This window comes from Gekko japonicus, unplaced genomic scaffold (assembly GCF_001447785.1).
Source record: "Gekko japonicus isolate JY-2015 unplaced genomic scaffold, Gekko_japonicus_V1.1 scaffold136, whole genome shotgun sequence".
NCBI classification, from domain to species: domain Eukaryota; kingdom Metazoa; phylum Chordata; class Lepidosauria; order Squamata; family Gekkonidae; genus Gekko; species Gekko japonicus.
Window position 1 is genome coordinate 1,196,767 of NW_015177012.1, and position 21,914 is coordinate 1,218,680.

Genomic DNA, 21,914 nt, shown 5'->3' on the forward strand with positions numbered 1-21,914 from the left:
CGCAATTCTAAACCAATCCACATGCCCTAGAATCAAGGCCTGTTTCCCAAAGCATCAGAAGCAGTGTCAGAGGGTAGACCTGCTGTTCTGCAAGAGAAGAGCTAGATTCGAGTCCAGTAGCACCTCAGTGACCAACAAGATTTGGGGGGTGGTATGAGCTTCCAAGAGTCAAAGGTCCCTTCATCAGATACGAGTAGGAATGCGGGTCTCTGAATCAGTCTGAAGGAGGGAGGGGTGTTGTAAAAGATGTTTGTAAAGAATGCAAAGGCACAATGCATATTGTAGTCAGCAAGATTAGAGCAGAGGGGGAGTGCTTGGGGGCTTTCCAGAAGTATTCGGGAAGCTATAAGAACGGTAAGACCCTTTACTACCCTTATCTTATCTCAGCCCTGACCTGGATAGCCCAGGCTAGCCAGATCTCGGCAGCTAAGCAGGGTTGGCCCTGGCTAGTATTTGGATGGGAGACCTCCAAGGAATACCAGGGTCGCCGTGCAGAGGTGGAAAATGGGAAACACCCTCTGAACGTCTCTTGCCTTGAAAACCTTACAGGGTCACCATAAATCAGCTGTGACTTGACAGCAAGCAACCACTACCGCCCTATTTAAATGGTCAGAAATATCAGATAGGCATAGTTACAGGGCTTCCGTTTGATTTTTTTTTAAATCACCTATTACATTTCGTGAATGCCGATATTTCGCTACACGCGAAATCGCTCCATACAAGCCACTGACTAAACTCTGAGTCAAGCGTCTTGCCATCGTGTAGGCAAAATCCCAAGGGTTTTGCTTTCAGGGGTGGAAAAACCTCCTAAAATTATCCACAGGGCATATACGAGGCTTCAAATAGTGGGCCTTTTCTTCAGCATGCTAAAAAAAAAGTAGCAGGCGAATTATCATTCAATACAGCACAACGATAGCCTGAAGTAAAGAACGGAATGTTTCTTCCTACGGCTGTTTGTTTCATTTTCAACAGTTAAGTGTTATCGCCTAGCATTTTAATTAGTCTAAGTAATTATTACCAACGAGGGTTAAGAAATATAAAATTTTGCACTGGTACAACCGCCTGAGTTTTTTTAAAAAATGCCTCTATTACTTCATTTTATGACCCTGAAGTGGCCTTTCCCCCCTCTTAACCACTTTGGCATCCTCGGAACACGGCTGTTCATCGATGGCTAGAAAGCATGGCAATGATTGCGTGCCAACCAATCAGAGAACGCGGTTTTAAAGATGGTGATCAAGTAACTGTCAACTCTGCTCCCCAAGAAAACTAGGGGAGGGGGCTTTGGACTTGCCCTCTCAGACAGTAGCTTCCTTCCCAGCCAAGGGGAATTGCAAAAAGAATCTGCGATCTGTGTTCCAGATCTGTGTTCCAAGAACGCCCGCTGCAAATTCTGCTGGGCTAGGGATGCCAGCCTTCAGGTGGGGCCAGGAGACCTCTCAGATTTACAACTGATTTCCAGATGACAAATATCGGTTCCCCTGGAGGAAATGGCTTCTTTGGAGGGTGGACCCTATGGACTTCTACCCCTACCTTCCCCAAACTCTGATTTATTTATTTAAATTCAAAGCAGCCGTTAATACCACCTGGGCATTTTACAATATCTGGTTCTCTGTAAGTTGTATTTCCTTAGTATGTCTTTCCCTGTACGAAATCAAAAACATCATGCCTCATTTCCCAATAATCGTGTCCAGTAAGACATTTCATATCCTCAAAAGGATCTGCCGACTGACAATAAATCCGCTTTGTAATGGGGGGGGGATTTTTTTTTTTTTTAATTGCAGCCGTAACCAAACACCAATTCCAGGAACATCTCCGTTCTCCCAATCAATCGGGAAGCAGCCAAGACTCGGCTGAGTATAATGTCAGTAACCACTCCCCTCTGAGTTCTGCCGCCCATTTCTTGAAGCTGGCTGTAAACACAGAAAGGGAGGAGCCAACAGCTGCCTGCCCAGAAATTTTGTGAGTAATTTACTAGAGGAAAAAAAACAAGTGCAGCTCAGGAGGCAGAGAAGGAAAGAAGGAGGGGAGACAAATACTCCCGCTCGCTAGCTGGGTCAGAGGCAGGATCGCTATGTTTTCCAAGAGGGACTGCCCGGCGTTTCCCTGCGTGCTTTCTTTGCTGAAAATGTTATGTCCCAGCCATGTTTGGATTTTGAAATACAAAGGGTCGTACTACGTGAAGTGAAGGTAGGGATCTCGGCAGGCAGCAGCGGTGGAGGGCTTGGGGCCATGCCCGGGGTGGTGGTGGGGGAACGAAAAGCTAAAATTAAAAGACAGCTGGAATTACTGTGTTTTAAAAAGGCAGAGTAACATTTGGAGAAGTGTGTTCATGCACACACGCACCAGCAACGCAGATAAATTGCTTAAGAACGTGGGTTTCTACTATGCTAAGGTGGGCACGGCACATTACTTTAGGGGACTCTTCTGAAGTCACTTTTATCTGAAGTTAACGTGTAGCGGGAATGTAAGCGCTTGACAGTCCGATCCCAAGAACTCTTCCTGGGGAGTAAGCTGTACTGAATAGACCTGAGTAGGATTCTGAGTAGACCCCAAGTATTTTGATAAGCAATAGACAGAAAATTTGTTATGGACTTTTAAATTAATTGTAACGTTAATAAAAGGCACATGTGGTAATTTGGCAAGAAAACATTTATGAGACGCCAAAAAGATTTTCATATAAAAGCTAACTATATTTAGGGTTGGCTATTTGACTGGTCCGTTGGTCAAATATTGACCTAAAGTCGTTTTAAAGGACTAACTCTTCAAAGAGATACTTTAATCATCAACTGGTTTGATGATTAACTGTTACTGAGAAACAATGGCATTTGCTTTTAAAGAATTGTAACGATTACGATGATAGGTAGGGATTCTATGCAGACTTTGATTTTTTTAAATCTTGGGACATCAGGAGCAAGGCTGGTATTACAACTTCTTAGAAAAATTACAATTTTTTTTTTTAAAAACCCTCTGCAAAACGAAAGCAATTGTTACACCCCAATGCATTTCAAATGGCGCCGTGCCAAACAGGCAGACGGTGAATTAACCAGGTTTAGCGATTGACCAGAGTTATAGCCGATAGCCCTGTTAGGAGAAGGGCTGCCTCATGGTTAGGTTTGCCCCCCCTCCGGTACAGCACAACAGAGTTCTTTCCTGCCCCCACTAAGAAACAACGCCAAAATGAAATCAAAAAAGTGCTATGTGGTGGCACCGGTCAACACCCAACCTGCCAATCATCGGACAAGCGGAGCTACTTAAGTGGGGTCATTCCCAAATTGTGTGAAGCCAGACTCACTTCTGAACTTCAGCTACCGTAGGGGATCTAATGCCACAGTGCTACTGCCTGCCATTAGTACAGTGTGGAAGGCAGTAGCAGACTAGGCATATTGCTGCCCGTCTGCACTGTTAAGTGGACGGGGAAAGCCAAACCCCTGGGAATGAATGGCTGCATGGCGAAAGAGGGGCTGAGGAGGGGCTAGAACATAAGAGCATAAGAGAAGCCAATGTTGGATCAGGCCAATGGCCTATCTAGTCCAACACTCTTTTGTCACACAGTGGCCAAAAATACCAGGGGCCATCAGGAGGTCCAGCAGTGGGGCTCAGAGCCTCCTCTCCCAGCTCAAGAGTTTGAGCCTCAGCGGTCAAGCCCCACCTGCAAGAAGACCTACACCAGGGCCATGGCCCACATTTTCAGAAAGCACTGACCCAAGCCCTTGGGGGTGGAGTTTGAGGCTAGCCTGGCATTCTCCAAAACTCCCAAAAATGCTGGCAGTGCTTCTCCATGATTACATGGTTCAGGACCGGGGTGCCTGAAGGACCGTCTTCTCCCACCCATTCTTACCTGGGAACTAAGATCAGAGGGAGAGGCGCTCCTGACTGTCCCACCCATCAAAGAAGCTTGTCTGGTGAGTAGACAAGAGACGGTGTGGAAAGTGCCGCCAAGTCACAGCTGACTTATGGCGGCGACCCAGTAGGGTTATCAAGGCAAGAGAGGTTCAGGGGTGGTTTGCCGTTGCCTGCCTCTGCATCACAACCCTGGCATTCCTTGGAGGCCTCCCGTTCAAATATTAAGCAGGGCCGACCCTGCTTGGCCGCTGAGGTCTAATGAGATCGGGCTAGCCTGGGCTATCCAGGTCCAGGGCCCTACTCAGGGGGCAGCCAAGGCTTCCTTTAAGCTGGGGAGTCTTGTGAGCAAAAATTCTACTTTGTGAGCTACTGGCATTAATGTTGTGAGCGAGCCATTTGGCTACGGCATAAATCAGTTTTGCTCTGGAGCCCTCCTTCCTGAGCTGAGACAAAAAAGTGTGAACCGGAGACTAAAACACTGTGAGCCTGTCAGCTTCGAGGGAACGCTGCTACCTTCTGCTGCTGCTGCTAAGGTTCTGTTTTGTTGAGCATGAGGACTGTAACTCAAATGGTGAGTTAGGAGCTGGGGGTTGAGAGGAGAAAAAGATGGTACCCATGGATGTCTCGGGGGTGTGTGTGTGTGAGAGGCTAAAAAACTGTGAGCTAGCTCACACTAACTCAGCTTAGAGGGAACACTGGTGGCAGCCCCTTTATTATGGAACAACCCCCCCCCCCCAGTGAGGTGTGCCTGGGCCCCTTCACTCTCAGTCTTTAGGGGGCTGCCATCAGGGGGCTTTTGTTGATTTGTTTATTTAATTATTTATCTGATTTATAACCCACCCTCCCCGCCAGAGCAGGCTCAAGACTCATTCTTCTGCCTACCTACGGATTTGAATTCCTGACCCTAATCTAGCGGTTTTTATATTATTTTATGTACTTTGTTGTATATTATTATTATTATTATTTACATTGTAAGACGTCTTGAGTTCCTGTAAGGTAGAAAGGTGGATAGTAAATATTTCCGACGAGCGAATAAACAAACATAAAACCTATCCAGGCCAGCATAACTTTGAAATAACGATTACGTGGGGGAGCAGAACGCAGGGTACGAACTGGCATCCCGACCATGGCCTGGAGAAGGCAAACATCACCGTCAGCAACAACTCCAGGTGTGCGCATGGCCCAGCGCAGTTCTGATGCAATTGAAAACGTGCCGCCTGCCAGTGAGCACGGTGGCCCCACGTCCTCACTAATGCCCTTATGTCCACGGGAACTTAGATGGACCCCAGAGCTCCATGGTTTTGCCCCTCCAGAAGGCCTCCAGGTCCAATCTTTTCCTTCCCCCATCTTCTGGGTTTTATTTTAAAGTGAAACAATAGACCAGGGGTGGCCAAACTGTGGCTTGGGAGCCACATGCGGCTCTTTCACACATATTGTGCGGCTCCCGGCAGGGCGGGTGGGGGGAAGCTAAATATCACTAGCAAACAGATATCGCTGGACAAATAAATATCATTATCAATATCTGCCTTTACCGCCTTTTGGTATTATTTTTGGCAGTCTCGTTTAATGTTAATAAAAAGCAAATCTGCATATTTCCCAGTAAAAACGTCTGTAATGTTTGTTCATGTCTTGCGGCTCTCAAACATCTGACATTTATTCTGTGGCTCTTAACGTTAAGCAAGTTTGGCCACCCCTGCAATAGACCATTCTGATAGGACTGCCTGCAATAACTGGATGACATTCATAATTTACACTGATTAAACATCTTGACATCCTTTTAAGTATACAGAAGAAGAAGAGATTGGATTTATACCCCGCCCTTCACTACCCAAAGGAGTCTCAAAGTGGCTTACAAACTCCTCTCCCTTCCCCTCCCCACAACAGACACCCTGTGAGGTAGGTGGGGCTGAGAGAGCTCTGACAGAAAGTGCTTTTTTTTTCAAGAACAGCTCTTATCAGAACTACGGCTTGCCCAAGGTCATCCAGCAGCTGCGAGTGGAGGAGTGGGGAATCAAACCCAGTTCTCCCAGATTAGAGTCCGTGCACTTAACCACTACACCAAGCTTTATGCGCTCCCCTTCAGATTTTCAAGATCAACAATGCCGCTTAAGAGGCAGGGTTGAGTCCAGCAGCGCCTTAAGAGACCCCACCAGATCTGGAATGTAAACTTTTAGAGTCCAAGCTTGTATCGGACAAAGAGAGAGCTTTGACTCTTAAAAACTCACCCCCCTCCAAAAAAACCCCTTCTTGGTCTCTAAGGCGCTAGTGATGGAAAGCACTGTCAAGTTGCAGCTGACTTATGGCGAGCCCGTAGGGTTTTCAAGGCATGAGACAGACAAACAGAGGCGGCTTTGCCATTGCCTGCCTCTGTGCAGCCACCCTGACCTACCTTGGAGCGCTTCAGTCCAAGTCAGGGGTGTCAAACATGAGGCCCGGGGGCTGGATCAGGCCCCCGGAGGGCTTCCATCAGGCCCGCAGTGGAACTGACCATCTCCTGCTTCCAGTTCTGCTGCTGCTGCATCGTAACTTGCTTCGCCAGACTCTCTCAATCACTCAGCCATTTCAGATTTTAACCTGGGTCCTAGGCTCAGAACTCTGAGCACGAGATTTCTGTGGTGAATGTCGACAAATCAAAAGTAGGTTTGCAGCTTACAGAGCTAATGTCTTAAGCATGTTTTTATTTTAAGTTAAAAAAAGATCTTTGTGTTTAATATCTCCGCTACCTGGCATTACATTTTATGACACGTGGCCCGGCCCAGCAAGGTCTCATTTATGTCAGATAACATAACAAATGAGTTCGACACCCCTGGTCTAAGTACTAACTGGTGCCGACCCTGCTTAGCTTCTGAGACCAGACAAGACGGGTCCAGATCAGGGCCCTCTAAGGTGTTACTGGAATCAAATCTAGCTCTTCTCTCTCAAACTGTCTTCAGAGTTGCTGAAGAGTCGGACCAAAGGCAGCTAATCCTGCCGTTCAATAAGAGAGGGATTGATCAGTCTAAGAAGAACTAACAAGCAGTTAAATTAAGCGACGATCAAAGCAATTATGAAAAAAACATTCACTTAGTGCCTCTGGGGGGAGGAATGCCTCATATGAAAGAAGACGGTTCTTAGAAATCATCCTGCCTCTTTTCTGTTTCATAAAAAAACAAGAAAAATGGAGTTGATTTGTTTCCTGATGTGGAAGAGTAGCCCATAATTAGAAACACAAACAAAACACATGTGCTTAATTTTTTCTAAAAAAGTTCTCCACTAATTTGTGGCCAGATACTCCATGTTACTAGGGTTGCCAGCCTCCAGGTGGGGCCTGGAGATCTCCTGCTGTTACAATTGGTCTTCAGATGGCAGAGACCCCGTCCCCCCGGAGAAAACGGCTGCTTCGGAGGGTGGACTCTCTGGCATTGTCCCCTCCTGAGGTTCCTCACCTTTTGACTGGGATACAAAGGCTCAGGGATTGTCACTTGTATCTGGACAAATCGAGCTTTAGAATCATAGAATGTTAGAGTTGGAAGGGACCTTGCAGGTCATCTAGTCCAATCCCCTGCATTCTGCAGGAGCATAGCCGAAAGATAGCCCTACATACCTACAACATACCCGAAAGATGGTCGTCCAGCCCCCGCTTGAAAACGTCCAGCAAAGGAGCATCCACCACCTCCCGAGGCAGTCTGTTCCACTCCTCAACCACTCTTACAGTCAGAAAGTTTCTCCTGGTATTTAGCCGGTAACGACTCCCTTGTAATTTCCACCCATTACATCTAGTCTTGCAATCCGAAGCAAGAGAGAATAGATCCGCTCCATCTTCTACATGACAGCCCTTCAGATATTTGAAGACTGCAATCATGTCCCCTCTAAGCCTTCTCTTTCCCAGGCTAAACATACCCAACTCTTTCAGCCTTTCCTCGTACGACTTGGATTCCAACCCTCTCACCATCCTGGTTGCCCTCTTCTGGACACGCTCGACATGCTTTGATTCTCAAAACCTCATACCCTGAAAACCTTCTTGGTGTCTAAGATGCTGCTGGGTTCGAATCTAGCTGTTCTACTGCATACCAACATGGCCACCCTCCAATGCTCCCTCTCAGCCGTGGACTCTTGTGAGCAAAAATTCTACTTTGTGAGCTACTGGCATTAAAGTTGTGAGTGAACAATTTGGCTACTGCACCAATTAGTTTGCTCTGGAGCCGTCCTTCCTGAGCTAAGACAAAAATGTGTGAGCCGGAGGCTAAAACACTGTGAGCTAGCTCACACTCACTTAGCTTTGAGGGAACGCTGCTACCCTCTGCTGCTGCTGCTAAGGTTCTGTTTTGTTGAGCATGAGGACTGTAACTCAAATGGTGAGTTGGGAGCTGGGGGTTGAGAGGAAGAAGAAGAAGAAGAAGAAGAAGAAGAGATTGGATTTATACCCCGCCCTTCACTTGGAGTCTCAGAGCGGCTTACAAACTCCTTTCCCTTCCCCTCCCCACAACAGACACCCTGTGAGGTGGGTGGGGCTGAGAGAACTCTGACACAAACTGCTCTTTTTCAAGGACAGCTGTGCTAGAGCTTGTGACTGACCCAAGGTCACATCAGCAGGTGCAAGTAGAGGAGTGGGGAATCAAACCCGGTTCTCCCAGATTAGAGTCCGTACACTTAACCACTGCACCAAACTGGAGAAAAATATGGTACCCATGGACGTCTCCTGGTGTGTGTGGGGGGTGAGTTCCAGGAACACGGACAATGAGGAGGGACGGGTAGGGGGGTTTAAAGGGAGCATAAGCACTAAACAGCTCAGGGGGTCTACAACACAGAGTGCAAAACTCACAGCATATCCAAAAGCTATACAAGTGATAGAAAGGACTATTTAAAACCAACACAAGGTTAAAGGTTAAACGGTGCCTAAACCCGGGCTCCCAAATCTGTAGGCACCTCTGGAACTCTGACACACTGTGCTGGGAACAAAATGGGTGCCACAAAACAATGCTGCAGGAGGCAGAGCCAGCCACAGGTTACCTTCTGCTGCACATTGAAGTTCCTTGTGCCGTGGTGGCAGCTGCTGCCGAAGTAACGTTTTACAAAATCCTCACAGCCAGTCAAATCTCCAATGGCCAATCAGAAGCCTTACTGGGCAAAAGCTCCATCTGGCCCTGCCCACTTTCTAAAAACACTTGGCAGCAGTGTTCCCTCTAAGCTGAGTTAGTGTGAGCTAGCTCATAGCTCTTTAGACTCCGGCTCACACACCTTTGCCTTAGCTCAGGAAAGATGGCTCCAGAGCAAACTAATGTATGCAGTTGCCAAATCGCTCGCTCACAGCTTTAATGCTGGAAGCTCACAAAGTAGAATTCTTGCTCACAAGACTCCACAGCTTAGAGGGAGTACTCCTTGGCAGGTGCCAGAAAAGGTGCTGGCTGGCTCCACAGCCCCCATGGGCACCATGCTGGGGACCCCTGGTCTAAATGTACTCTGGGTCCCGGTTCCCATCCTGGATCACCTCCAGGGGGGGTGTTTCTGGCAGCCCCGTAAAACCCACTCACCGCCTGCTTTGGTAGTGTTCCCCCATCTGGTGTCATGCCCTTAGACTCCCAACACAAAGGAGATATTGGGCACTTTCACATACAGTAAATAACGCACTTTCAATCCACTTCCAATGCACTTTGTGACTGGATTTTACGGTGTGAAATGGCAAAATCCACTCGTGAACGGTTGCCGAAGTGGACTGAAACGGCATTATTTAGCATGTGTAAAAGCACCCGTGGTCACCCAGACCAGTTCCCACCCCTGAGGTCAGCACTGCTGGTAATCCATCTTGGGAGGAGGCGCCCTTTAAGAGCCTGGGGTAGGGATGTCAGATGGCCAACAAGCTACACCTAGAGGATGTTGTAGCTGAGTGAACTTCATGGCTACCTGCATGGTAGTACCATCATGCTGGCATCAATCTATGTGCCCAATAAGGGCCAAACTGAGTTCCTAAATGAAACACTTAATAAGTTACACTTGTTCAGAAAAGGTCATACTATCCTTGGAGGATAGTATGAAATTGAACATGAAATTGTGCAAACTTCAGAGGACGGCGAAAGACAGGAAAGCCTGGCATGATCTGGTCCATGGGGTCGCGAAGAGAGTCGGACTCAACTGTGCGACTGAACAACAACAAATCCTTGGAGGGGACTTCAGAAAAGGTCATACTATCCTTGGAGGGGACTTTAACTATTTACTGAACGAATGGCTTGATAGATCATCCCTTTTAAAAAAAAGAACTCATGTGAGGTGTCAAGCTCATTGCAACAACTAGTAGACAGGCATAATCTTAGCGGTGTGTGGTGGAGAACCCAACACGGCAGTGAAAGGGACTACTCATACTATTCATCTAAGTACAAAATTTACACCAGACTTGACTATATCTTTGTATCAAGGGGATCGCTCCCACTTTTCCAGTCCTCAGAAATTGGAATTATAAAATGGAATTATAAGACCATGCCCCAATTGAATGTATTTTTCGGCTAGGAAAAGAAAACAAATTGTAGCTGAGTGAACGGGGAAAGGTAGAAACCCTTAAGGAATACCGGAGGTGCAGAGAAAGAGAAAGGAAGGAGGATGAGTCAGACGAAGAGAGCAGCAGGATGGATCCTTGATGGGTCTGTACCCAGGGGACCTGAGCTGGTAAGCTGGTCTCAGTGAGGCAATCTAGTTGGGATACTTAGTTGGGTAACACATGTGTGGACATACCACGAGAACGAAAGATCTGAACTGATCGAGCTTGGCTTCACGTATTTTGACTGCGGTGGAGATGCTCGAATGCTGAGCTGCATTGAGCAAGAAGAGTAGGAAGAAAATTCTTAATCGCGGTGGAAGAAAGTGCTGCTCAGGTTAAGTGCCCTGAGTAGAAGCAGAACAGAAAAGGAAAAACATTTCAAGGTAGGACTTGTATGAGAGCTAGCATAGTGCAATGCTGAGAGCGTTGGACTAAGGTCGGGGACAGCCAGGTTTGAATCCCCACCCTGCTGCGGAAAGCATCTAGGGCCTACTGCTCCGAAATGGTATTTTAAACTTCTGTCTTTTGTTTATTTGAATATTTATAACTTGTTTTACTCCCTCTCTGGGGCCTCAGGACAGCTTGACTACACAAAATGACTCAATTTGAGATATGCAAATAGGCACTTCAGTTGTTGTTCTGGCAGATGATACGGTATAAAGCCATTTTGGGCCGGTACTGGAACTGCCAGCAAGGGTCACCAGCTAAGAGCCAAGAGTGCTGCCATGAGTGTAAGATAGAGGAACAGCTTCCCGGAAAGCGTCTGGAATGCCTTCTCTGTCGTTCTGGAGAGCATGCAAAAAAACCCCGAACATCGGGATTCCCCAACATGGTGCCCAAGGCGCCTACCAATGCCTTTCCTGATGCTTGCCAAGTGTGTTTAGAAAGTGGGCAGGGCTAAGTGGGGGGCACATGCCCGGTAGGTCTTCTGATTGGCTGGGCAGATTTAAAGGCATCCTATCAAACAGAGCTTCTTCCCTTAAACACCGAAGAGTTATAACAAAAGGTACGCACAACACTGCTCCCTAACGTTCTGTGGCTAACTCCGCCTCCTGCGGCGGCCAATTTGTGGTTGTGCCCGCAACCCTGTGTCAGAATTCCAAAGGTGAAAAATGTTGGGGACCCCAGTTGTACACTTTCCACAGGGCATTTGACTGAAGCTATTGTTAATTCTTGGCTGTATAGCAATACGGGACATTTGTTCCTCATTATTATTATTATTATTATAAGGATTAGGATTTACTTTGTGCTTGCTTGCTTATTGTTTGACAAGTCCAACTTGAAACGTTGCCAGGTGCTTGGAAACTTTCCCTGGAGACACAGGATGTGTGTTTTAAAAACAAACGAGCATAGCACTGAATCAATGTAGTACGTGTGGGGTTTGCAAGCGAGAGAGAGAAGCTGGGCAGCACCTTCACTGTTCTTCTTCTTCTTCTCTCCATTTAGAGAAGCTGGTAGCCAGCGGAGGAGACACGAACGCCCGGGTCACTATGTGGAGCTGTGAAGCCTTTAACAGCAACCAAACCTTACAGGGCCAGCTCCTCTGCCATGACTTTCATCTTATGCTTTCCATTTTCTCGCTGCTCTACCTCATCGTCTGCCTCCCGGTCGGACTCTGCTACAACGCCCTCCTGGTCCTCGTCAATCTGTACAACAAAGCCACAATGACCATGCCGGACGTCTACTTCGTCAACATGGCGATCGCCGGCCTCATCATCAACGTCATTGCGCCCATGTACCTCCTTGGGCCAGCCAGCACGAAATGGGCCATCCTAAGCTTCAACAACGAGGTCTACATCACGTTGCTGATCTTATTCAACGTGTCCTCCTTGGTGATCATGTACTCTACCACCCTGCTCAGCTTGGACTACTACATCGAACGCGCGCTGCCCAGGACTTACATGTCCAGCGTTTACAACACCAAGCACGTCTGCGGATTTATCTGGGGCGGAGCCATGCTGACCAGCTTCTCATCTCTCCTGTTCTATGTCTGCAACCACGTCTCCACCAAAATCATCGAGTGCTCCAAAATGCAGAACAAGGAAGCAGCGGACGCCATCATGGTTTTCATTGGGTATGTCGTCCCCGCTGTTGCCGTGCTGTACGCACTCGTGTTGATTTCGCGGATCCGGAAAGAGGCGACGCCACTGGATCAAGATACTGGAAGACTAGATCCATCTGTGCACAGGCTTTTGATCGCCACGGTCTGTACGCAGTTCACACTGTGGACGCCTTATTACGTAACTCTTCTCGTAAGCACATTAACTAGCATGCAAGGAAAGGTTCTGGATGAAAATTACATCCAGATATTACATTTTACCAAGGGGCTGTCCAAATTCTTGGCTTTCTCAAGCAGCTTTGTGATGCCCCTGCTCTACCGATACATCAACAAAAACTTCCCAAACAAATTACGACGGCTGCTTAAGAAACTGCATTGTGGGAATCAAGGGTGTGCCCACGAACGCACGGTGGTTCAGCAAGTTATAACGTAGGTATAAACGGACGCCTGTGGATCAGTCCCAAGTCTGTGAGATCTGTGTCTCTGAGACGGTCTTATAAGGAGACCGCTTAGCGAGGAAACTGAAAAGGGGGATTAATGTTGTTGTAAGTCAGCAAGTCGCAGATTTAACCTACAGATAGCGAAGGCGACTGGAAAACTTTGTTGAGAATCTGTTGAGAATCGGCGTACTATGACCCCTTGGGTTTCTAAAAAGTACCAATGCACTGATGCAGTGACACCGCAGTATGGGCTTTGTTCTAGTTATCCTACCCAGAGGGGGGGAAACATCACTAGAGAGCCAACTGAAGCTCTGAATGAACACCCAGCACTTTGTAATCCTGTAGCGTTCAAAAGAGGTATTCTTAAGGTTCCATGTAAAATAATATGATTTTTTTTTTTACGAAGTAGTGTTATTTCAAGGTGGGGGGAGGACACCCCCTTATTAGCTGATAACCTCCATTCACGATCGCACTGTTCAATGGGTATAACACACTAAATGACATAGAAAGCAAAATCAATGTTAGCATTTAATGCTTATTTGTTCCTGAATTCTCCAAATTCTTGAACTAACAGAAATCTTTATTTGTGATTCTGAAACAGATTGATTACTCGCAATTGCCTAGCTATAGCACTGAACCAAAAAAAAAAAAGGATTTACCTGTTGTTTTTTCCTCATTTTGCACCACAAAAACATTTCAGCCAGCCCAAAGCAGCCTCTTTATAAATAAGAAAAAAAGAATTGTTTTGCCAAGTGAAATGAAGGACAGAGGCATTGAAAAATTTAAGATGAACGCTGAACACACAGGGATGTGCCACCTTATCTGTGCCTGCGATTAGCATTCTTGAAATACTGCCTCTGTGCTTGAAAATGGGGGTAACTGTAAGGGTTTGCAAACAGTGCAGGTTCAGGTTAGTGGTCCCCAACGTGGTCCCCATGAATGGCACTATGTCTGCCAGCAACTCTCCTAGTGCCTGCCAAGTGTGTTTAGAAAGTGGGCAGGGCCAGGTGTGGTATGCACCCATCAGGGCTTCTGATTGGCTGTGCAGATTAAAAGGCAGCCTATTGAACATAGCTTCTGCCTTAAATGACATCGCTCTCTAGCGTTTTGTGATTGGCTCCGCCTCCTGCAGGAGCCATTTTGTGGTTGTGCCCGCCTCCCTGTGTCAGAATTCCAAAGGTGCCTGCGGGATCAAAAAAGGTTGGGGAACTGTGGTCTATGTATTGATCAGCACACGTGGCGTTTAGGCAAATGACTGGAAAAGCCACTGACTTGTGGGGAAACAGTGACCCACGTTGGCCCTGGTCAAGGAATGACAATATATGATCTATTTTGAATTTCGAGCCAGGTTTCTCTTTGCCTCAAGAAGAGGCAGCTGGATTAGTCTGCTTTAATGAGCAAAAGCCCCACACAGTCATACAGCCAATCAGGGGTCGTTTCGTAGAAAAAGAGCTAGGGGGACTCATTAGCATAACTCATTAGCATATGCAACACCCCCTGACATCACCGGAAGTGTGTCATAAGGCCACACACCCCGCCCCCAACGGTCCCGGCCGCCGCCGCCAGCCTTGCAGCTCCACTGCCGAGCCCCATGAGGGGCCCGGCGGTGGACCTGCAAGGCCGGCGGGAGTGCAAGTGAGCCCCGCGAAGGCCCTCCCTGGCCCCAGGCAGGCAGGGGTGGGGAGAGGCAGGGAGGAAGCAACTTACCCTCCCTCTTCTCCTGCCTCCTCCTGGCTGAATGAGGGCCGGAAGCGGGGCGGCCGGAAGCAGGGGGCGGGGCTTCGTCATGTGCCCCGCCCCCATACCTCACCCAGGGGAACTGCGATCCCCTGCGATTCCCCCGAAATAACCTCTGCAGCCAATTAAACTGGGCTTGGCGCAGGTCACAAGTTGCTTTTTGTACTCAGCCATTGTGCCTCCCTCTGCAGGGCCATCTCTCTCAGCATGGTTTGATTAGCCATATGAGCAAGCCAGATCGAACAGGAGGCCTGGGGGGCTCTGCGGATGCACAGGAAGGGGCTTTAGTGATAGAACACCTACTTGACATGTAGAAGGTCACAGGCTCAAGCTCAGCTATCAAGGAGCAGATAGCAGATGATGTGGAAGACCCAGTGAGGCTCGAGAGAGCCACTGCTGGTCAGAGTAGACAATGCTGCCCTTGAGAGACCAAGGGTCTGATTCAGGATAAGGCAGCTTCAGCTGTCTCTGTGTTTTCGGTGGCAGAGCATCCGCTTGGCACACAGATGGTCCCCGGTTCAATCCCCGGCATCTCCAGTTAAAAGGATCAGGTAGCCAGTGACGGGAAAGGGAGGTTTTTTCCACTTACCATGGAACTTCCTTTCTCGGTGGTTCAGGAGTGGGACAGTCCGTACAGATAGGAGGAGCTTATCCCGTCTGTACAGACTATCCCACTAGCTGAACCATTGGAGAAAGACCCCGTACCGGAGACCTTAGAGAACCGCTGCTAGTCTGAGTAGACAAGACCAACCTTGATGGATCGAGGGTCTGATGCCACGCAAGACAGCTTTATACTGTGTCCTTTTTGGCAGACCTCCACAAAACCCTCTCCTGAAAGCTGGGAGACCCGCTGGAGCATTGCTCAATGCAATGCAATTCGTTGCAGACCAAAGTTACAAAATTGCAACCCTCCAGGCCCTCATGAACGCACCACCCGGGGCTTTCATAATCCCAGCTGTGGACGTCAGACTTTCATATTTGCTACATGTGCAAAATTAGATTGTACACAGAGTGTGGAGCTAAAGATTTTGGTTAAAAATGTGCTTCCAGTGCCTTCAGTATTTTTCATACAGTTGCACTCTTTCCTTCAATAACCCCTCCCCATTACCCCTATTTGTGTTGCGACATTTCTCAGCTGTGTCCCAAGTTACCTTTTTATTGTTACGGTAATTTATTGAATGCATAATTTAACTGTAAGTCTTTTTCCCCCTTTCCAACCCTTTGATTTACAATGATTTAATTGCTTTGTTGAAGGTTTTCCCCCACCTTATGAAGGACCACCCCCACAAGACCCTATCCACCTGGATCAGCTGCACTATGGCTTCCGATTGTCTTATCGTTTTCAGAAATCAGGAATCTCCCCCCCCCCAACCGTGTCCCAAATCTCAGTGTTAACGTTAAGTCACATGGAACTGCTTTGTCTCGTTTACCGTTTGCATTCTTTCTCTGGCATTTCCAGTATTGCATCTAAATCCCTTTACATCACCGATCACCAGTGTTCCCTCTAAGCTGAGTTAGTGTGACCTAGCTCACAGTGTTTTAGCCTCCAGCTCACACATTTTTGTCTTGGCTCAGGAAGGATGGCTCCAGAGCAAACTAATTTATGAAGTAGCCAAATCGCTCGCTCACAACCTTAATGCCAGTAGCTCACAAAGCAGAATTTTTGCTCACAAGACTGCGCGGCTTACAGGGAACATTGCCCATCACTAAAGTCTTTTTAAACATCAAAATATTGGAAATAGGAAAAGGAAAGAGAGGTTTGCTCTGACCTCCGACCTTCAGGGGCAGTTCCATCACACAGCAAGAGGCAGGAAACAACTGGGATGCTTCCCCACCAGACTTTCCAGCTCTCTCGACAGCTTTCTTCCCCCCCCGCCAAACCCCCCCCCCCCCCAAAAAAAACACCCCGGTTTCGGTGCAGCCAACTGCACAATGTCATTTCCCCTCTAAACAAAGTGCTTCCTGCCTGATTTGTAAGTGCTGAAGTTGATTTAATTCATTTGCTGAGTATGAGATTCCTCTTACGCCTCGAAGAACTCCATTCCTCTTTGGAGCAGATGTCTGTGCGGGGGGGGGGGCTCCATCGGGGGCTCTGGGCTTCAAACCCCCCTCACAGGCAGAGGCTAGGAGTTGCAGTGCCATCCTAAACAGAACGAAGTCTGGGTCCAGTCGGGCACCTTCAAGACCAACAAAGTTTAATTCTGAGTATAAGCTTTCGTGTGCACGCACACTTGTTCAGATACGTTTGAGTGCGCGCACGCACTGCGTGTGTCTGAGGAAGTGTGCCTGCACATGAAAGCTGGTACCCAGAATTAAACTTCGTTGGTCTTGGGAGGCGCCCCCTGGACTCTGTTCTGTTGCTTCAGACCGACACAGAAGTCGTTTCGGAGGATTGCCGTGTTGCTCTGCTGCAGAAGAGCCGGATTCCAATCCTGTAGGACATTAGAAACCAACAAGATTTTCGGGGGAGGAGCTTTCGAGAGTCAAAGCTCCTTTTGACAGAGACCCGATATCTAACGAAGGGAGCTCTGATTTTCGAGAAGTTCATACCCTGAAGATCTTGTTGGTCTCTAAGGCGCCACTGGGCTCGAATCTAAGCTATCCTAAATGGAGTTACACCCTCCTTAGTCCATTGACGTCAAGAAGCTCAGGAAGGTGAAACTCCACTCTGGGTTGCGCTTTACTACCTGCGAGACTGCAGGGGCCCAAAGGCCTCTCTTGAGGTGCAGAAAAGGAATGCAGGCAATGCTCCCTCTAAGCTGTGGAGTCTTGTGAGCAAAAATTCGTCTCTGTGAGCTACTGGCATCAAAGTTGTGAGCGAGCGATTTGGCTGCTGCATAAATTAGTTTGCTCTGGAGCCGTCCCTTCCTGAGCTGAGACAGAAATGTGTGAGCCGGAGGCTGAAAAACTGTAAGCTAGCTCACACTAACTTATCTTAGAGAAAACACTGAACGGCGGTGCACAACACTAACCCCTACAACTGGCAGGCAGTATGAGGCTCTTGGACTGGCCAAGCCTGTTAAGGACACCGACAACTTGGTCTTCCGCCCTCAGCTGGTCACCATCTTTGGCCCATTGCCACTCGCTACTGAGGGGGGCATGGGTCAGTGTTAAGAGCACCTGCTTGGCATGCGGAAGGTCGCAGGTTCAGTCCCCGGCATCTCCAGTTAAAAAGGACCAGGCAGGAGGTGATATGGAAGACCTCAGCCTGAGACCCTGGAGAGCCGCTTGCCGCTCTGAGTAAACAGTACTGATTTTGATGGAGCAAGGGTCTGATTCAGTAGAGGGCAGCTTCGTTAATGAAAAGCAGAACCACTGGAAAGAAGAACCTCTTCTGATCCAGGCCTGATCTGCCTGTAAGTTTCTGCCTGGCCATGATACGCATGTCTCTAAGCAGAAGAGTGCAGTAGCTTTTTAAATGCTCTCTTCAACACCCCTCCTGCTAAAGATAGATGAAGATGGGTGGCCGTGTTAGTCTGTCTGTAGCAGTAGAAAAGAGTAAGAGTCCAGTAGCACCTTAAAGACCAACAAATTTTGTGGTAGGGTAGAAGCTTTCATGAGTCACTGCTCGCTTCTTCAGAAGAAGCGAGCAGTGACTCACGAAAGCTCATACCCTACCACGAATTTTGTTGGTCTTTAAGGTACTACTGGAGTCTTATTCTTTTCTACCCCCTCCTACTATATGGCATCATTTCCCAAAGCAACCCTGTAGCATGTTTGACCGGTTTGGGGGGCTGAGGAGCGAACTGGAATAATAGGATAACAGAGCACCATGGACTCCAAACCATCGTGTCCACTCAGGTGATGTTTATCCATTTTTCTTTGCAAGCAGATATTGCTGAAATTATACAACTTAAGGCGGCAGAGGCGTGAGACCCAAGTGCCACTTTGGACTGGGAAAAAACAGAAACCCTGAACGCCACCCAGCAATGCAATAATTCTCATGTTGCCTTACCCTTTCCTGCCAAACAGAGACTCCGACTCTCAGAAGGAAAACATTTAGCTCAGTGTTTCCGTTTTCCATTAATGTTGTCAAGTGTTTTCTTAAACACACACACACATGCAGTGAAAGCAAACTGGAGCTAGAATAATCCCCCTTTTAAAAAAAAATTCACAGATCTTGGGAAGGCAGAATCTTCTTTTCTTTTCCTGCCACTCACAGAATTATTCCCTGTTTCAGAAAGCGCAGATTTATCAAGCATAATTATGTCCCAGCTTAAATTCACGGATGCTTTGATTCTCCTGTTATGTTTTGTTCGTTTCTTTTAATGTCAGTCCATCTGGCTACGGATTAGCATCCAGGCACAAGAGTCGTCAAGCCCAACGTCTGCCCTCATGATTGGCGGGCACTGTGAAGGCTCTGGATTGGCCTGGTGGGATATAAATACCAAGAAAGTGGCCTCTGCCTTTGTCACCTGTCTTGGCCTCCCACACGTCTGTTTAAGTGTGGCTGAAGAAAATTCAATGGGGGATTTTAGTAACAAGAGTTTGCATTCAGGATTACAACTGTGGTTAAATTTCCTTCACAGTGTGCTGCAAGCGCAGTTCAGTGTTCTAATAAAATGGAAAGGACAAAATTTTAGATACGTGGAAAGATTTAATCTCCTTTTTTGTGAATGTACAAATCACTCACAGCTCCTGCGTCTGTACTTTTGAGCCTCTGACATTCAAAACGTCTGCATATTTTCTTTAGGAATCACTTTCATCGGCAATAAACGATAATTTCCCAGTTATGAATTGTTTTGGCTTGGGAGGGGGGAATGTGTATGTGTGTGTGTGTGTGTCAAATTGTACACGTGTCAAATTCTGGATCAAGTGTGATTTTTCAGATCAGCATTCAATAAATACCTAAAGAGACATTTTTTGCAGGCTTTATAACTAACAAAATGAGTCTGAAGGAAAAACCTCAAGCAGGCAAAACAAAGAATTTTAAGGAATCAGAACTGAATTCTGTTCTCAAATATGGGGCCTTTTCCATTTCAATGCCTGAAGTTTTCAGAGTTCTTTGTAAATATGAGCCAAACTGTTCAGTGTGACAACGCATATTACTGTACATAGACCGAGGAAAAAAGTCTACTGATGTAAAAAGAACGTTTTAAAAGATTTTTATTAAATTATTTCCTAAGATACAGATTTATCTTCATTTAAGAAATAAACTCGTCTAGATCATTAAAGAATACTGTATGCTGTTTTATGTGTTAACAACGAAAGCCAGCACGAGAATGCCGTTATTAACAGGTTATTAATTCCTCAAAGTAAAAGATCAGTATTTTAGCTTGCAAAAATATTTATGATCTTATTTATGATCTTGTAGATCTTTTTTTTTCAACAGGGGAGACACAGAACGAGCGCTTTCACATATGCTGAATAATGCCGTTTCAATCCACTTCAATGACTGTTAGCAAGTAGATTTTGCCATTTCACACGGTAAAATTCAGGTGCAAAGTGTACCGAACGGATTGAAAATGCATGATTTAGCGTGTGTGAAAGCAACCTATGTCAAATCAATAAACGAAAATGGTTTGATGCCCCCCCCCCCCCCGCTTCCACCTATGTCTTTGGTGCAGATGCTCTGAACCATTTTTCGAGGACCGTGAAACTTCCACGGGCCTAGATGCAGAACAGCAGCCATTTTGTCAGATAAAAGGAAGTTCTTCTTCACACGAAGAGTGATTAACACATGGAATTCACTGGCAGAGGAGGGGGTAGCGGCTACAAGCATGGAAGTCTTCAAGAGAGAATTAGATAAACATATGGAGCAGAAGTCCATCAGTGGCTATATAGCCACAAGGTATAGACAGGAACTCTCAGTCTGGGGCAAGTGATGCTCTGTATTCTTGGTGCTTCTGGGGGGAGCAACAGTGGGAGGGCTCCTAGTGTCCTGGCCCCACTGCTGGACCTCCTGAAGGCACCTAGTAGTTTTGGCCACTGTGTGACAAAAGAGTGTTGGACTGGATGGGCCATTGGCCTGATCCAACATTGGCTTCTCTTCTGTTCTTATGAGGAGGTAAGAAATCATTGTCACCAGCAGAGACCTTGGAAGGCCTCCACCTATCAGGAGGGGCGTGTGATGGACAGGGTTAGGTTCCGCCTCTCCCTAAGAGTGGCCAATACTGAAGGCCGACAGCTGCGGCAGCATTTTCATTACTTTAGGGGGTGGGGGGAGGTGTTAAATACCCAAATTGCTGCTGATATACGATGGCTTCATATTCGTCTCCTTGCTGAGCTGAGCCCCAGAGTAATGGAAGGCACGGGGGAGACGCAGTCAGTGCCGCACTTGAGTCTCTCACCGCACCCCCGCCCCGCCCTATTCTTCAAGTCCGACACCGGTAGGGTTGGGGTCAGAATGCAAAAAAAAAAAAAAAAAAAGAGCTGTGGGGAAGGGGATCCAACATTCAGCACTTTGGTACAGACTAGAGAAGGCGACTATATTCCAATCCCCCTAATTTTGCAAATCAAAGCACATTAATTGGTACACCATCCACCACAGAGGGCAGCAAGCTGCAACAATTAAAAAGTCAAACAACGTCAACATTCAGAGGATGAGATCAACAAAGAGGCAGGACAGGGCAGCCAGTACATGGCTCAACATCTTGATAACTGATGTGTTGACTAATAATTGACAAGGTCTCTGCAGCCAAGGGTTGCGAGTCCTTTCCTGGGAAGCGGCACATAACAAGGTCTCTCAATGAGCCACAAAGATACACCAGAGGACCCCGCGCGATTGGTTTAGTGCAACACCATGTACCTGAGCATGGTTCCATGTTCTGCTTCTTCCTGCCAGTGGGAAAGTTCCTGCGTGGGCATGCGCGGGGTGGGGAGGAGGGTGGCCCACTGTAGGAAACCCACTGACAGCCCTGTGACTTTGGCCTACAAGAAGCACACGACAGTCCCTGTGAGGGTCAGAGTGGAGCAGTCATGACACCAGGAGCCCTGGCAGGAGCCATCCAGACCCTGGCATCATCATCACCGCTCCATGCCAAGGTCAGTCTGAGGAGGGGGTGTTTCTTTGCCCCCATCATGACTGCCTAGATCAGGGGTCCCCAACGTGGTGCCCACCAACACCTTTTCTGGAACCCACCGAGCGTTTTTAGAAAAGGGGTGGGGCCAAATGGGGCTTTTCTCCAGCAAGGCTTCTGATTGGCTGCGCACATTTTTTTTTTTTTTTAAAGCTGCTTTGGCAGAAGCTGCTACCACAACACAAGGATCTCCACCGAATGACTGAAGGTAAGCTGTGGCAGCCATTTCGTGGCTGGTTCCGCCTCCTGCAGCGGCCATTCAGCAGAAGCCATTCTGTGCCCACACCCACCACACCAGTGTTCCCTCT

The 21,914-nt window shown here is 47.5% G+C and overlaps 2 protein-coding genes across 2 annotated transcripts in view; one reads left to right on the top strand and one right to left on the bottom strand.

Moving 5' to 3' along the window:
• The window catches only part of LOC107124245 (chromosome unknown open reading frame, human C7orf50), a 217,776-nt gene that overhangs the window by 124,803 nt on the left and 71,059 nt on the right, over positions 1–21,914 (bottom strand). The window lies entirely within an intron of this gene.
• On the top strand, positions 2,025–16,129 carry GPR146 (G protein-coupled receptor 146). Its single transcript, XM_015427661.1, has 3 exons — positions 2,025–2,187; positions 11,798–12,839; positions 15,842–16,129. The coding sequence occupies exons 2-3, from the start codon at positions 11,842–11,844 to the stop codon at positions 15,858–15,860; spliced, it is 1,017 nt and encodes a 338-aa protein (XP_015283147.1). The 5' UTR covers positions 2,025–2,187; positions 11,798–11,841; the 3' UTR covers positions 15,861–16,129.

Excerpts from the sequence above, each read along its gene's own strand:
- GPR146 (XM_015427661.1), top strand. The coding sequence starts at position 11,842 with ATGTGGAGCTGTGAAGCCTTTAACAGCAACCAAACCTTACAGGGCCAG.